We start from the raw sequence: 17,806 nt of genomic DNA, 5'->3' as shown, positions 1-17,806 counted from the left end.
CGACTAGACGGGAGTCGCTTTTACAAGTTATATTTGTTACCTCCAATTCAATCGCCAGATGCAAACCTGCGATTATAGCTTCGTATTCGGCTTGATTATTGGAAGTTTTAAATTCAAATTTCATGGCTTGTTCGACAACAATCTCCCCTGGTCCTTCAAGTACAACTCCTGCTCCGGACGAACGACTGTTAGATGACCCATCTACGTATAGTGTCCATCGGGGAGTCCGTTCGGTCAGATAGGGAGTGAGTTCTGTTGTGAAGTCGGCGAGGGCTTGGGACTTGATGGCTCCCCTGGGTTGGTATTCGATGTGGAATTCTGACAGTTCGACTGCCCAACCTATCATTCGTCCGGCGAGGTCAGGTTTGGTGAGAATCTTCATAATGGGATAGTTAGTCCTAACAATGACCTTGTGATTTTGGAAATACATCCGCATCCGTCGTGCGGTGATGACCAAAGCGAAGGCAACTTTTTCGACCATTTGGTACCGGGTTTCTGCGTCATGTAAGACTCGACTTACAAAATATACCGGTCGTTCTTCCGCTTTAATTTCTTGTACCAGAGCGGAACTCACCGCTTCATTGGAGACGGCGAGGTAGACCACAATGGGTTCCCGTGCGTTCGGTTTCTGGATGACCGGTGGAGATGCCAGAAATGCTTTTAACTGTTGGAAATTTTGTTCACATTCATCTGTCCATTCAAATTTACTTGTCTTCTTCAGAAGTTTTATGATGGGTCTCGTTCGTTCGGCAAGCTTAGGTACGAATCGAGACAACGAAGTGAGACGGCCGACTAGTCTCTGGATCTCTTTGAGTCCGTTGGGACTTCGCATTTCGGTGATTGCCTTGCATTTTTCTGGATTAGCCTCTATACCCCGATGTGTGAGCATGAAGCCTAAGAACTTCCCCCCTTCTACGCCGAACGCGCACTTCTCCGGGTTTAAACGCATGCGGTATTGACGCAAGGCTTGAAAAACCTCTTTTAAGTCAGAAACATGTTGTTCGCAAGAGTCTGATTTGACGACGATGTCGTCAACGTATACTTCTACATTCCGACCGATCATGTCGTGGAATACGTGATCCATGAGTCGTTGGTATGTGGCTCCTGCATTCTTGAGGCCGAACGGCATGACTTCATAGAAGAAATTATCAGAATCTGTTCTAAACGCGGTTTTTTCTCGATCACGGTGGTACATTTGTATTTGATTGTAACCTGAATAAGCATCAAGGAAACTTAGGATTTGATGACCGGCTGCACCGTCGACCAGCCGGTCGATAGTAGGTAGAGGATACGAGTCCTTTGGGCACGCTTTGTTAAGGTCTGTGTAGTCTACGCACATTCTCCATTTTCCATTCGTCTTTTTTACCATCACTACATTGGCTAGCCATGTCGTATAGTGGGCCTTTTGAATAAAACCAGCTTGAATTAGCTTGTCAGTTTCTTCTCGTGCGGCTTTCCGCCGTTCTTCACCTAGTTTCCTTTTCTTTTGAGCGATCGGCCTGGCCTCTGTATAAACAGACAATCGATGGGTAATCACATCTGATTTTACCCCTGGCATGTCTGCAGCCGTCCAGGCGAAAAGATCAGCGTTCTTTGTTAATGTTTTACCGATCGTCTCTCGGTCGTCTGGTTTGAGGGATGTTCCCATGTATGTTTTCCGGTCTTTGTCCCGAAGGAATATGGGTTGAAGATCTTCTCCTGCTTCCATTCGGGGATCATCCAGTCGAGGGTCTAGATCGACTAAAGCGACCAAGTGTCTTCTAGATTCTCTTCCTCTGGAGCGTCTTTCTGTTGACCGACCTCTTCGCTCTGTGGTCCGTTCGGCTGACGTGGTATAAAGCCTTCGGGTCGGCTCCACCTTCAGGCTAGCTACATAACACTCTCGTGCTGTCTTCTGGTCTATATGTACGGTTGCTATGTCTCCATTGACCGAGGGGAACTTCATAGCTAAATGAGGAGTTGAGACAATGGCTTTCAATCTGTTGATAGATGGTCGACCGAGCAAAATATTGTACGATGTATTGGCATTAACGAGTAGATATCGTATGTTGATGGTCTTGCTGAGGTAATCATCCCCGAACGTGGTGTATAGATCAATAAATCCTTTCGTATCCACTCTTTCCCCTGAGAAACCAACTATCTGCTCGTTGTAGGGTTGTATCTCTGCTTCTGGAATCTTCATCTTCTTAAACGTTTCCCAATATAGGATGTCGACCGAGCTACCCTGATCTACCAAAACTTTTGCAATTGCAAATTTATCTATCTCCACAGTTATTACCATGGGGTCATCTTGAGATGGATCGATTGCTGTGAAGTCTTCGTCAGTGAAAGTGATTGGTGGTATATGCGGTCGGCGTTGTGTGGGAGTCGAATGAACGGATTGAATTGCTCTCAAATGTTTTTTCCTTGCCGAATTAGAGCATCCTCCACCCGCAAAGCCGCCTGCAATGTAATTAATTTCTTGAGGGGGCTGACCGAGCGACACCGGTCCAGCGATTGTATTGATGACTGTGCGAACTTTTTGTTTAGTTCGACTTCTACGTTCAGGGCTTTCGCTTTTAGGCCTCGTTCGTCTGATCGGACTTTCGCTTCTTTTTCTTCTACTTGAACGATAGTGGTTGTCACGGGTCCGGTCGTCTCTTCGTCCCGAACGTTCGCGGGGATCATGATCACGCTGGGGTGACCTGGGTGCAGTGATGGTGGTTTTCACGAACTTGCGCAGATGACCGGCCTGGACGAGCTCTTCAATTTTATCTTTCAGTGCTTGGCATCCTTCGGTCGTGTGGCCATAGTTACGATGGTATTGGCAACGTTTACTGGTGTCGGCATTGGGAGGGGTTTGTGATGGCCTCAATGTCGGAATCAATTCAATCTGCAGTGCTTCGTCGAGAACCTTACCCCTTGGTACAATCAAGGGAGTGTAGTTGTGGAAACGGGGTCCCCTATTGGGGCGATGTCGTTCTCGGTCGGTCGGTATTGTTGGGGGACGAATTCCTTTGCTATTGTCCGTGTTCTCAGCATAAGTTTTTCGATGGTAGTCAATATGTTCTTCTATCTGCATGAACTTTGTTGCTCTTGTTCTTAATTCATCCATATTGCACGGAGGTCGTTTGATAAGGCTTTCAGTGAACCTTCCTGGTAGTATGGCCGAGACCAAATGATGCATTGCTATTTCTGGATTAAGATTACGAATGTTCATACACACTTTGCTAAATCTGTTCATGAATGTTCTCAATGATTCTCCCCTTTCTTGTTTGACATTTAGAAGAGACATGGAGGATGTCCGATGAGGTCTACTTGTGGCGTATTGCGTGGTGAACTTCAATTCCAAAGCGTCGAAGCTTGCAATGGAATTGGGTGGAAGGTCCGAAAACCATCCAAGGGGGCCTTCCCTGAGAGAGGTGGGGAAGACTTTACACCATACCGTTCGGTCGGTTGTGTAAAGGGTCATTTGAGTTCTAAATATATTCAGATGTTCGTCTGGGTCTGTGGAACCGTCATAAAGGTTTATCGTTAGGCCCCTCCACTTGTCAGGGAGAGGAGTGGCTATGATGTCATCAGTGAACGGATGGCCTTTCGGGTTTGCTACCTCGTTTGGGGTTACTGGCTTTGCACTCTTACGGGTGTGTTGAACGAGTGACGTGTGAGGTATAGCCTGGGCTATTGTTCTTGTTCCTGATTGGAACGGTGATGGAGAAGGTGTACGTGAATGCCCTTCGCGTTCAGATTGCTCAAGTCTATCCAACAATCTCTTGTTCTGTTCTTTCAATTGTGCTATCTCCTCTGCGTGTTGTTGACGCTCTTCTTCTCGTCTTTTCCTTTCTTCATCCTGGCGAAGTTGATCGATGACTCCTTTTTGGAGTAACTCCTGCATCTGAATCTGGAGGGTTTGGAGTATGGTCCTATGCTCTTCGGAGATATCATTGTTGTTGTTTGCCGTTGAGTCCATCTTCAAGCGTTGGGATCCTTGGGTCTGGGAATAATGATTACTCGGGCCCCACGGTGGGCGCCAATTGTACCTGTATGGATATTGGGGACTGAGTAATGTTGATCCACGTCGATACAAGGTGTCTTCTTCACTCTTGGTTGTCCTATTCTTCAAGTCTTCTTTCTCTTCGCGTGCTTCGGTCGGCCGGCGGGGGTACCTGCGATTGCACTCCGACGCTCAAGTCAGCGATGGTGCTCAAGTGAGAATTCTCTGATAGTATGGAAAACGTACCTTTCCCCCCTTTTCAGAAGTCCCTTTAGTAGGTTGACCTGGGCCTTGGCCATGTGGGCCAATCAGTTGATGGTTAGAGACATGCTTAGTGGTCTTTGGGTCGTGCCTGGTGGTTTCCTGAAAACCAGGGGAGTGGTCTAGAGGACGTGTTTTTACTTCGTCAATGGTTGTTATAACTGCTCTTTTCTACACGTGTAACCACGTTCTGGATTAAATTAGATTTATTCGACATAAACCACTCGTTCGTCCGGCTAGAGGTCATGGAAGGACGAAGAGTCGTATAAGACGCAGGGTTTTGTGATGATTTTACCATGAATATCCTGCGGTCGTCCGGTGCGGACCGGTACAATATATAATTATTGTCTTACATACGAATTTTGTAGTATGTAATACCAAATTTTCTTGTAGTGAACATTGATCTTTGTGTGGTTTGAGAGGTCAGTCTTCTTTTCCAATTGATTGGCTTGACAGGTGTGTGCTATGTTTCTTCTAGATGCTTTGGTTATTTGGTTTTCTTGTATGAAAGGTACAATTCTTTCATGTTGTGGAGCCGTTTAGTGTTTCTTGTTTTGCATGACTCTATTTTGTGAGGGTAATGAATCTTTTTGTGAGGGTTTTTTGTTTTATCTTGACAAGTTTGCTTTCACTGTAAGGTGTTTTATTTGGTATTTTTATTGTATAAGCGTTGAAAAACTCATTTGTGTTCCTCTTTATATTTATTGATTATTTGCTTATTAAAAAAAATAAGACACAATATACTAGATAAAGATACTCACATGTTCTATAGTTTAGATTTTGTGAAACCTCTCTATCTTTCCACCCCTCACTAACTCCCTTCAGAGTAAATACAATTTTCAGTTTTGTTCCATTTCTATTTAGTTGCCCCTTTTTTTAGATAATAAATTTTTAACACTTCTAAGAAACTATCAACCATTCGTTTTTTCCACTTGAAATATGATCTTCCAATCTATTCTAGACTTCATATATTATTTGTGTGTCGTCTATTCTTTTACACCTTTATACAATCTTTCATGAACTAAGACTCACATTTATAATATCTAATCTTCTATAACGTCTAATCATGAAAAAAGACTCACATTTAAGTAAACATGACTAAATAAAAAAAAATGGATATTATTTATTATTATTAAAATTATAAATTATTTCATGAAAGTCATATTAATTTATTAAAAATTAAACTATGGAGTGTCCATATATTATAGATCATCTATGCTTTAACATAAATTCCCTTTCCCATTTACAACAGTTGTTTTTAATTGGCTAACTGATCAATGAATTTTCTTTCCATTTAGGGTCTGCGGAAAATTTCTCTACCAAATTTATTGGAAATAGTACAAAAAATATAGAAAGACTATATATATAAAAGAGTTTTTATAAATTATTATTTTAATTTATTAATTTTTTTTCAGTTATAAGCCTTTTATAAAAAAAAAATACTATTTAGGCATACTTATAACTTGTTTATCCAATTTCATAGTCGGTTCTAAAATAAAGAAAATGAAAAAATAAAGTAGGTATTTAATATATCTTTAACAAAATGTAAGAGATAATAAGGAAAAGAGAAAAAAAAAACCTTAAAACAATATCTCTTAATCTCTATTCTTATCAGGTTGTTTTGTTATATATTTATGTGATGAATTAAATAATTTTATTGATTATTTGCTAGTAAGTTTCGGAATAGTTTTTGCTGCAAATATTTTTTTTAATTAATTCACAATGTTAGTGAATGTTTTTTCTTGAAACCTCATATGTTTCTTTTTACAGCGAGGAAAAAAAATGATTTTAGAAGAAACCAAACTATAATGGAGTGAAATTAACTTCTTGGTAGTTGATTGAATTCCTTTCTATGCCTAAGAAAAACCTGTTTTCAAAGTTTTTTCATATATAAGATTTGAATTTAACTTCTTACTAAAATCAATCATACATCAATCACTCGTTGTTAAAATAATACTGTACCCTATTATAATGGCTAAACAAATTTGATGTTAATTGTTGAATCATAATTGTATTTTTTTTTTTATCATAATTGTAATGGTGAAGTAAATAATTATATTTGAATATATTTAAAAACTTTGAAAATAAAATTTTTAAATTAATTTATGCTAAATTTTTATTTATAATAATCTAGTTCTTAAAATATATAAGATTATTCTTCTATTAAAGATTAAAAGTACAATATTTTATCAAACATAGAATTTAAATTAAAATAATAAGCTAAATTCAACAAATATGAAAATAGATAACCTCAGTCCATCAAACAATGAATAAAATAACCTAACCTCAATAGCAGGAAACTTTGTAAGATTAGAAAAAGAAATTACTTATTTTTACCCAATGTTCATTAATTCCAATTTTTCTAGAAGCCAAGCTTGTAACCAGTTAAAGTATATTTGGATAAATAATATTTGGTGTAAAATCCATTAATTTGAAAAGGATTTATTTTCTCCTATGAATGAGGATATGGATGAAGTATTTACTAGTTTTATTACAATTAATCTTTATTAAAATTGTATTAGTTATCTTTAATAGGGTTTTCATCTATATAAGATTTAAAATATCCAAATATAATCACTGTATGAATAAATAAAAAAGTGATTGTCTGAATCATAAAGTGATTTGAGTTACAATGACATGGTAAAAATTATATATACTTATGGAAGGTTACAATTATGATAAAATTATTATCAGTGTTATTAAAAAGGTACAGATGTAAACCCTATATATTAAATGTTCTGTACAATGAAAAGCAAGTATATTAAAAAAAGACAACACAGTGGTGGATCTCTCTGAGGAGATTGCAGTCAGATTTTTTGAGTTAAGTCAGTACTACAGTGGCCACCCCACCTCTCATCTCATCTCATCTCATGTTATGTAAGACATTAGAGGTCCCACATCGGTAACTTTTAAACTCATGGCTGCTACTACTTTGCTTCTCCTCACAAAGAAAAAGCAGAAATAAGGGAACTTGTGAGTACTATCATTCATTCTGGTGTCTCTTCTTTGACTTGGTTGGAAAACCAAACACAAAACAACACACCAAAAAGGTTAGAGTACCCACCACTTCATCTTCCACACAAAAACCTCCTTCAAGTAATCCCTATCTAAGATCCAACATAGTAGACTCATGTGACTCTCAATTCCTTGCTTAAATATGGGGGATCACTTGCATAACCCTCTTCATCCATAGATATCCACTCCTTTCTCTTCTCTATATTGTTCTTTTTGTAAGGGTTTTGGGTGATATTTTGTGGTTGTGTTCCAATGGAACAGGGTCAATGTTGGACAAAGAGGAAGTACTCTTTGAGCTCTAGTCTTAGTTCACCAGCCAACCCTTCCTATGGTGACTCGTGGGAAGAACAAGCTTTTGCAGAAGATGCTGCTAATTCTCTTGGTGGCTGCGTATGGCCTCCAAGATCATACTCTTGTAGCTTTTGCAGAAGAGAGTTTAGGTCAGCGCAGGCTCTAGGTGGCCACATGAATGTTCATAGAAGGGATAGAGCAAGACTAAAGCAACAACCCTCTAGCCCCCACAATGAAATTCTATGTCATGACCTTCAAACTCAACTCCATAAGCCACTTCAAAGTCCTTTTGCTTCTTTGGATGATTACCTATACCCTTCTCCTGTTTGTGGATTGGCTTATAAAAAAACTAAACCTAATTCTTATCCTGATTTTGTTGCTTCACCTTCTTCACCCTCACATTCCAAGGCCTTATTGGCTCCATCGCTTAATAGTGGTAACTCCAGAGAGGAAACCATGATTCCATTTTATGATTCCACTATTCTCCACAAGATTTCTCCTGTCAGTAATTCTTCCGAAACATGGCCAAATTTAGCTGAAGATCAGGGACTATATTCATGTAAGTTCCATCCTCAAGCTGATACCAAGAAACCCTCCAAGGGAATAATAGATTCTAGATGTTGGGGTAGTGATGATATTGATGGGGATATGAGCCTGAATTCAGTTGTGTATAGTACTCACCCATTTTTGCAGTTTGAGAGTACTAAAGAGGCAGATCATATGAGTTGCATGAAGAGGAAAACAGATGCTTCCTCATCGCCATTTTCCCCAAAGTCAAGCTCAGTTGATAGAAATGATGTGCAGCCAAAGATGCTTGAATTTAGCCCTAGCTCACTGGAAGAGCTAGATCTGGAGTTAAGGCTTGGTTACAGGTCCAAGGTATAGCAAGTAGCATAAATAGAAAACCACCCCAATGTTAATGAATATAAGGTTATTCTCTTTTTATGTTCATCCTAGTTTGTTTTCACTTCTTTTAATACCTCACAATTAAGGAAGATTTTCATCATGTTTGATTGGATCTCCTTAGGGCCTCTGAATATATATCTGCAAAGTTTCGTCATAACAATGCTGCAATTATATTGACAGGCTTGTAAACTTCCTTTTAGTAGATAGTGGCCAAACGGTGGATTGTTTTTAATAGTTGCAGATTAAATGACTTTGTAACTTTGATGCTTCCATCGATTTTTACTATGATCTTCTCAAAGTTTTCATATAAAGACAAACATTTACCTGGCTGCATACCTCGAACACTAAAACATATGCTAAGTCTAATATTATCCAACAAAATACGATTCAAATTTTCTTGCATTGGTAATTATTTTGTTCACATTCAAAAGTTAAATAGGGTTTTTATGGCTAAAGGAATATCTTGCTTGAGCCACATATATATATATATATATATATATATATATATATATATATATATATATATATATATACCCAGTTCATCCACAGAAGAGTTCTCTCTATTTCCTTTGTCAATGAAGAAAACCAATACAAGCAGGTCTTCTGATAATGGAACAAAGCCAGTGCTTCTGTAGTTCAGTATTCTGCATGTGGACAACTTAGTTAAATACATGAATTTCAAATTCCCATATCTCTGATAGGTGTAGGCATATGGAATCAGTGTTGTAGAGGTTGGAGAGAGAGAGAGAGAGAGAATGTACTGTGTGTAAAAAGTGTTAAAATAGTAGTGAGATTAGGGCATTATTTGCGTGGGGTTTAAGGGGTGAAGGAAGTGAAAGTGATAAGAAGTGCATGGAATAATGTGAACCCTTTTTCCTATTTGGTACCTCACTGACATTCCATCAGACAAAGAACTAAACTAACCCTTGAAAACACACTGATTGAGCTTTTCACAGCCGCATAAAGTCAGATACATCCCAACATTGATTCCCTTTTCCTTTGTATTATTCTCATCACCCTCAGATCTGTTGTGTTTACTTGTATCCCTTACTCACAAATCCATTTGCTTCCTTCTCTCTCTCACCTTTTTCTATATACCTTTCTTCTAAATCCCTCCAAAATTTGCCACCTACTCCCCCATAAAATATTGCCTATCATAATATGCTTTTGCATTTTAATAATCACACACAGAATATTATCTCCCCTCACAGACTCACAGGCGCTAACTACGCAAGTTTTTGGTTTCTTCTGTGTATGTGTGTGAGAATTTGGTATACACGTACCTATACACTTTTGAAGGTATATATTCCTTCAACATTCTATAACTATAATATTCTTTCCATATACAGATATTACCAAAAGAGAACACAATATTTTTTTTTTTTATTTAAAAGAAGAGCAACACGATTACTTCTCAGATGATCATCCATTCTAGTATTATTATCGTCTAAACACACTTAACTGCGACGTTTTTAAGGGATCCGTGCATTAGTATGGTAGATATCTTTTAATAAAAGAAATTTTATTGCATCCACAAGTTGATGTTATCACAGAGAAATTCTTAGTGTATTCACCAAAAATAATTCAAAAACTCTCTTAAAATGTCTCTCTTTTTTCATTCATACGGTAAGAAATTGAACTTTAGCTAGTATTCTTGAGAGAGTCGCTTATCTACCAACTATACCAAGAGTGTAAAGTCATGAATTGTAGAGAATGAAAAGTTAACACCAAATTCCTCTATAAACTCTAACCCTAGGTGGTGAAGTTTGTCACATAAATAGCTGCAGGACAGAAGGCGAGCATTCTGGGAATTTCTTTGTGATATTTACCTTAAATGGGAATTTGATGGAACACCCTTTTGACTTAAATGAGCATTTGCACCTAGCATGATCATTCAAACGTAGCTTTCACATGAACACAAATACACAGTGAAAACCTTAGGCCACAGCCAACATTTAAATTCCTTTGTAAGCTAAAGAATGAAGATGGCTTTAATGATCTGGAAGGAGGGGATGTGGCATCTGCTATTATCGAATTAAGTGTTTGGTTTTCTCAATTTGCATGTGGTTGGGATAGAAACATATAAGTGAGAGGCATATACAATACAAGTATAATATAAGTAAGGAGGTGCTATTTTTGTGTAAGAGGGGGGGTTCTTAAAGGCAGTTGGTGGGTTTTTGTCTTCTTTTGGGGTTGTGAGATGGGTAGGTCTGATATAAACAGAGAGTAATCAGTGAAGTTTTGGGTTGCAGTGGCAGAAGTGCACATGGGAAGAAACTGTCGTTTCTCTATTCACTTCAAGAGTTGCATATAGAATAGGACTATAGAGTGAGTGAGTGAGTGAGTGAATGAATTACTATACGAACTTAGTGGCTGAGATTTCATATAAATTTGTGGGAGTAGCAGTAGATACCATGTTGTGAACATGATTAGCTTCTAGCTGTAGTTACCATTGAAAAATGTTCACAACTGTTTTGTCCAAAAAATAGTTTACACTTGGATATGCTGTTCCACAGAAATGTGGATGTTTCTTAGATCTCTGATACAGTGTAATGAAAAAAAGAAATCTAGAAAGAAAAAGAAGGAAAATGTTACTTTTTGACATACTAGTTTACAACTTTCATGTTGAAACCATCATAAAAAAAATATTAAATAGAAATATTTTAAAAGTAAATAAGAATTAATTATTATATTAACCAAAATTATATACTATTTTAAATGTTTAGTAATTTCTATTATTAATAAAATTTATATAAATTGGTATCTAATTAGTTACTAATTTTAGAATTTAAATTAATTGATAGTTAAAACTTTAATAACTAATTAAATATCAATCTACAAACTATAGTATATAAGTTTTATTAATAATAAAAATTACGTTATATACTAATAATTTCTTTAGTCTTTAAAATAATATATAATTTAGTTATGACTTGATTGTTGTTTAAAATTGGTTTCTATTTTTTTCAATAAATATAATTTCAAAATTATTCTCTCTCAACCCAAATTTATTTCTCAATCTATTTGTAATCTGGGAGAGGTTTTCAACATATAACCACTAAAAACAATTATCGAATAGAAATCAAATTTAGAGACCAAGAATAATGAGTTGTTACAGTGATTAGATTAGAGATTATTTCTAAATTAGTTTCTATTATTGTTAAATAATTTCTAAATTGATGTCTAATTAGCTACGAAGCTTTTAACTACCAATTATTTAGATTCTAAATTTTATAACAAAAATTATATTAGCTAATTAGACATCAATTAAAAACTATTTAACAATAATAGAAACTAATTTAAAAAACAATTTTCTTTTAACTTCTAAAATGGTTTTTAATTTAGTCAATATAGTAACTAATTATTTTTTGTCTGTAAAATTAGTTTCTATTTAATGATTTTCTTGTAGTAGAGGGGAAAAAATAACTAAGAAATGAGTGTTTTAAAGAATGAGAAGTTTATTTTAAAGAGAAATTCCAGTGGTTTGGGGGTTGGTATTGTCTAGGATGATTTGTTGTTTATAATTGGTATGACAACTAAGGTGAAGTATATTTGCATGGGGGCAAGTTCCTATGATCACGAGCTCACTTACATTCCATATAAATTACAATATCTCTTATCTCTCTCTTTCTCTTTCATAGGTGCCCTATTTATTTATACTTCCATTGTGAATGTGAGGAATAAGAGGGTTTTTTTTAATACAAAGAGGAGTTAATTATTCTATTTCTCTTGCATAATTGTTATGATTATAGTTTTTTATACAGTAAACAAAGTAAGAGAAAACTAATTTTGAAAAATTAATTTTATTATCAGTTATTTGTTTATAATTTTACTATTTATCATTAATATTATTAAAAGTATAAGTAAAAAGTAATTAGTATTATATTAAAAATTAAAATAACACTTATTTTAAGATTTATTTATTTTTATTATATGAGTCAGGAAGTAAGTACCAACTTCGATTTACATTATATTATTCTATGGTTCGTTAATTTGGGATATTTAATTTCTTAACTAAATGTATATGAAATTTTGAGTAGCAAACTATTTATTTCAATAATGTGTTGTTTCCTACTTATTAAATATATAATTTTTTTCATTATATATATATATATAATATGTTCTTTATATTGGATTATTAATTTTCAAAGATACATATCCTTAAAATATTGTTGACTAAGCATTAATGTGTCTAAATAATATTAGTACATTCTATGATTCGAAACTGAATAAATTGAGTAACTCGTTAAAAACATAATTCTTTATTTTCCATTTAGTAATGCATAATAAATAATATATTAATGTTAAAATATATACTAAATAGGTCCATCTAAAACATTTTTCTGATTAGTCGACGCATATCATCTATGCATCTAGATCTTAATTAGAGTACTCAATATTCTGAATAAGTGAATAATAATTATTTAATTAATAAAATATATCTTCTTTTTTTCCTTTTTTTCTCTTGTTTATTTTTCATTTCTCTAAATGAGATATATAAAACTAATATAATACCAAAGTTATTTAGAGTCTATCCTAGCAAGAGTTTGTTGGTCTTATTAGGTCATTTGTTATTGAACACCTATAAATATATAGCTTCATGTCAAGTTCCCAGTCTCGGTGAAAAGATGTGTTAAAGATCTCATATCACTACAAGAAAATCATGAAATAAAAACTAATTTTTAGAGTCCAAAATAATTAGTTACAACAATAACTAAATTAGAGACCATTTTAGAAACTAAAAAAAATGGTTTCTAAATTAGTTTCTATTATTGTTAAATAGTTTCTAAATTGGTATCTAATTAGCAACCAAGGTTTTAACTCTACTTATTTAGTTTCTAAATTTGGTAGAAAAAACTTTGGTTGTTAATTAGATACCAATTTAGAAACTATTTAACAATAATAGAAATTAATTTAGAAACTAATTTTTTTTTAGTTTCTAAAATGGTCTCTAGTTTAGTTATTATTGCAATTAATTATTTTGATCTCTAAAAATTGGTTTCTATTTCATTATTGTCTTGTAATGCATCGACTAGAGATAATGACATTTTATACTATATAAGTGAATTCAAACCTTACCTTATGAGTTGGTTTTATAAGATTGAGTTAGGCTTAAATTCAGTTATTAAGGGTTTGATTTGAATTAGAAAAACATTAATTCTCTTAATTTTTAAAAGATAGAAAATAAAGTTGTTATTCATAAGAAAGAAATAGATGAATGAGTATGGAGGAAAGAAGAAAAAGCTAGAGAATGTAATAATTGGGAGTTGTCATCTGAGAAACGAAACGAAAGCAATATCATATGTACAAACACTTGGCATGGAGAGTAATCATATTCCTAATATGGAAAACTTGGTTGTTATGTTGAGAAAGTTTGGAACATGTGTAATAAATGGGTAGTGAGTATTGTGCAAATGCCAGCCAAATTCACATTCACATTTTTTTTTCAGTTTAATTTGTCTGAATTAAATGAGGTAGAGGGATGTGGATAACTATTAAGAATAGCAGCATTAGTTGGGGGTTAAAAGTCTTCAAGAAATTAGGGTACAAACAAATTAATTTATGGGTAATTAGAAACTATTTATTAATAATAAAAATTAATTTAGATATCAATAATTTACTAGTTTTTAAAATAATATTTAATTTAGTTAATATAGCAACTAATTATTTTTTATCTATAAAATTAGTTTTTATTTGATGATTTTATTTTACCTTAACTTTTATCTTTTAGTTATACAATACTTCTTAATCATACATCAATTTAAATTATTTGTAATTTATATATGTAAAATATTTTGATGTGGATTGATTAGTAATTTTCTTGGTTAGTGGTGAAAGTTGATTTTGTTGTTAAACAAAATTTATTATTATAAAACATGAGTATTGTAAAACATATCTATTCTGAGTTATATTATTTTGAAGATGTCTTGAATTGAAAGAAATTTGGTTTTGATTCAAGTGGAATAAAAAAAATATGTATGATATTATTTTATGTATATTGTTTGAGCAATTTGTTGGTTGCTTAACTAAAAGTGTATCAATCATCTTTACTGTTGTTAGACCTACACGAGATAATCTCAATACTCTAAGTATAAATAGTTTGGGATTATAGTTTGGGATTAATAATCTTGATAAGTTTTTATCATAAAAAATAATATTAACCTTAATGAAATGATGATTTTTTTTTAAAGAATCAGCCTATTTAAAATAAAGGTTTGTATATATGTACGCTTTATGAGTATGAGAAATCTATTCAACATTTAATTTTTTTTAATATTCTAATGTTTTGCATATTTGAAATTGGGTTCGACAGATTTTTTTTACTTCTCATTTCTCAAATAAGAATGATTTTCTTTCTTTTATTAAGAGTGATGTAGTCCTTTAGTTAAATTGATTAAGCGTGTTGTGATAATTTTTTCTATTTGGGTGATATGGCGTATTAGGAATTTTGCTAAATTTCAAGATAAGATTGATGTTTCTAAAGCTATTTCAAGGTAAGATTGATATGGCTATTAAGTTTTTTTTAATAAATTGATTACTAACATTTTGTATAAACTTTAACTTTAAAATGTATTTATAAATATAATATGGTATATATGATTGCCTAATAACTATTTTTCTTAAACATGTTTTTAGGGGGTTGCTGATAAAAAAAAGTGATTAGGGGTTCAATTCTTATATTGGTGTGTATAAAAAAGTAGTTGTGAGAAGAGGTTTAATCTTTTAAATGGATCTCAGTACTTGAGAAATTAATCATGGATTCTTAGCTAAGAAATACCATAAATTAAAAACAAATATTTAAACTTTTATATAGTATATGTAACATGAAGTTTTGCACGAATGAAAAACATGAAACTTGGATTTCAGGTATTTCATTCTCCACCCGAATACTTTAATCTAGTGTTGAACATTAGAAATTTTGATTAAAAATTACAATTCAAAATTTATATTTTAGAATTTACATTCTAAAATATTAAATTTGTATTTCAAAATATATATTCTTAAAATGTATTTTTTATTTTAGAATGTACTGAAATACGAAATTACATTTTTTATTTTTATTTTAAAATATATATTTCAGAATATAAAATAAAAATATATTTCACATTATACATTCTAAAAAATATTTATAAATATGAAAAATACATTTAAAATGTACCATTCAAAATGTATCTTTTCAAAAACAATTTTATCATTTCACCACCACACGGATTTTCACGTTTGAAAATATGGAGGTGCAAAACGCAACTCCCTCTAATTAAATGTGAGTTAGCCTAAACAAGCATGGGCCAAATATAAAAGAACCCAATTACAGCCCAATACAAGAAAGCCCAAATCATGTCATCTCTTGGATTTCAACCTCTAGCAAGATCATGTCCAAAAAAGATTTAGATTTTAGGCAAATTTCATGGCGACTCATACTCTAATTTAGTTCATTAATATTCATTTTATTCTTCTTACCTTTGGAACTAAAAATTATTTATTATATTTTATTGTCGAGCAATTTCACCATTCACTTTATGGTAATAAAGTCAATCACTACTATGCAACGTAATTGATATCAAATTAAATCTAAAAAAAAAAACTATTTTTACGATGACAAAATTTACTAGTATTATGAATAATATTCTATAAACATTACATGTATTTAGTAGGATCAATTTAACCAGATATTTTATTTATTATATTCCTTTTGTTACCTTTAGACATTGTTTGTATTCGGTGACTACGATTTACTCGGAAAGAAAATGAGATAATTTTTTTTGTTTGTATCCAACAATTCATGTGAAAAGAATGGCGAGGAAATGTGAGAAAATAGGTATTTGGATTCTTTGAAGCACTACAATGATTTGCAAGAAAATCACTATTAAAATGTGCTTTTACAATATTATCCTTTGCTTTTTCAAACAAAGCATACCATTGAACAATTTTTATATTCCATACAGAGAAATGATTTTTCAGACAAAGCATGTCATTGAATAGTTTTCACATTCCATGCTGATAAATGCAGTAGAGATTCCCTTAGCCTTTGAATGTCATGAAGATGGTGGTTAATGAGTGAATGAAAGGATTGAGTTGAGGGAGGAGGTGAGTGTGTTGTGAAGAGTTTGGACTTGGTGAAGAGGTTCTTGGAGTTTGGTGTTATGTGGTGCAAGTTGGTCCTGTGGTGGTGTGTGGCTCCGCTGCTAGTGGTCCGTTTGTGGTGGTCGGTGGGTGTGGTTGGTCGTAGTGCGTGGATGGTGGTTGTCGTTGGTCAGTGGTGCACAGTGGACTCGGGTACACAAATAAGAACCCATAATTGACGGAGAGTTGTGAAAAGTCAGAACTTATGGAGAATCAGTACTTTTGTAATGGAAACAACTAGCTTTACACGTTTTGACATGAAATTCACATATGTTCTTGCTGAGTGGGAAGGAGTAGCCTCTGATTCTAGGATATTTAAGGATGCATTTGTACGAGAGGATCCATTGGTCATTCCATAAGGTTAGTTTAGTGCTCCATTACAAGTGCAATAAATATTCATTTGGTGACATTACTTATAAGTAATAAGTGTTAATGGATGGTTGTAGGCAAATACTACCTTAGAGACGTTGGTTTTATGCTCAAAGCCCAAGTTATAACTCCATATCGTGGAGTTCGACACCATTTAAAAGAGTATTCTCGAAGATGTCCACAAAATGCGCGCGAGTTATTTAATCATCGTCATTGCTCACTTAGAAATGTTATCGAAAGAACATTTGGTGTCCTAAAAAAACAATTCCCAATTATTGCTAGCGAAATAAAACCTCATTACTCTGTGGACATTGTACTGTTCGGACGTGCTTGGGTCCCGACCCGAGCACTTAAACGCATTTTTTTTGTCCCACTTAATTAAAGCCCAAGTAGATGACTCGACCCAAATAATAACAGGCCCAAATGGCCCCAAAAGAGATTGACCTTAATAGCTAACAAATACATCAAAGGACAACAAAGAAACAAAAAAACCACCTAACATATAACTGAATCGGTTAATCACATTTATCGTGAATCCGACAAATATAAATGGTCAGAGACGATACTCTGCTTATCAACACCCCTAAATTAAATGGGATACATTAATGAATTATTGTGTGGTTATTAACTGTTGAAGGAGAATATACGAGTGTTATAAAAGGGATTCAATATCCCGAACAAAGGTAACTGCTAATCCATACACTACACTCATAATTTATGCTCTCATTAACTTGATCGTCAGAGTCTTATCAACAAGTGAAGCTCCCCTCATTGTGATTTCCAACATCGCAAAGTGTTAGTATTGGAAGGCTACCCCAAAGTCCATCATCAAGACCCGACCCAGATTTGTTGGCGAGAACAGACACT

The 17,806-nt window shown here is 33.8% G+C and overlaps 1 protein-coding gene across 1 annotated transcript; it reads left to right on the top strand.

Moving 5' to 3' along the window:
• The first annotated feature begins 7,042 nt into the window (after window positions 1–7,042).
• On the top strand, window positions 7,043–8,716 carry LOC137819524 (zinc finger protein 10-like). Its single transcript, XM_068623402.1, has one exon. The coding sequence runs from the start codon at window positions 7,502–7,504 to the stop codon at window positions 8,423–8,425; it is 924 nt and encodes a 307-aa protein (XP_068479503.1). The 5' UTR covers window positions 7,043–7,501; the 3' UTR covers window positions 8,426–8,716.
• Window positions 8,717–17,806: the final 9,090 nt, after the last annotated feature.

The sequence above is a fragment of the Phaseolus vulgaris genome, chromosome 10 (genome assembly GCF_000499845.2).
Source record: "Phaseolus vulgaris cultivar G19833 chromosome 10, P. vulgaris v2.0, whole genome shotgun sequence".
Classification (NCBI taxonomy): Eukaryota; Viridiplantae; Streptophyta; class Magnoliopsida; order Fabales; family Fabaceae; genus Phaseolus; species Phaseolus vulgaris.
This window is presented reverse-complemented; position numbering and strand designations above follow the sequence as displayed.

What these genes read in the sequence shown, in the direction of transcription:
- LOC137819524 (XM_068623402.1), top strand. Translation starts at nt 7,502, where the DNA reads ATGGAACAGGGTCAATGTTGGACAAAGAGGAAGTACTCTTTGAGCTCT.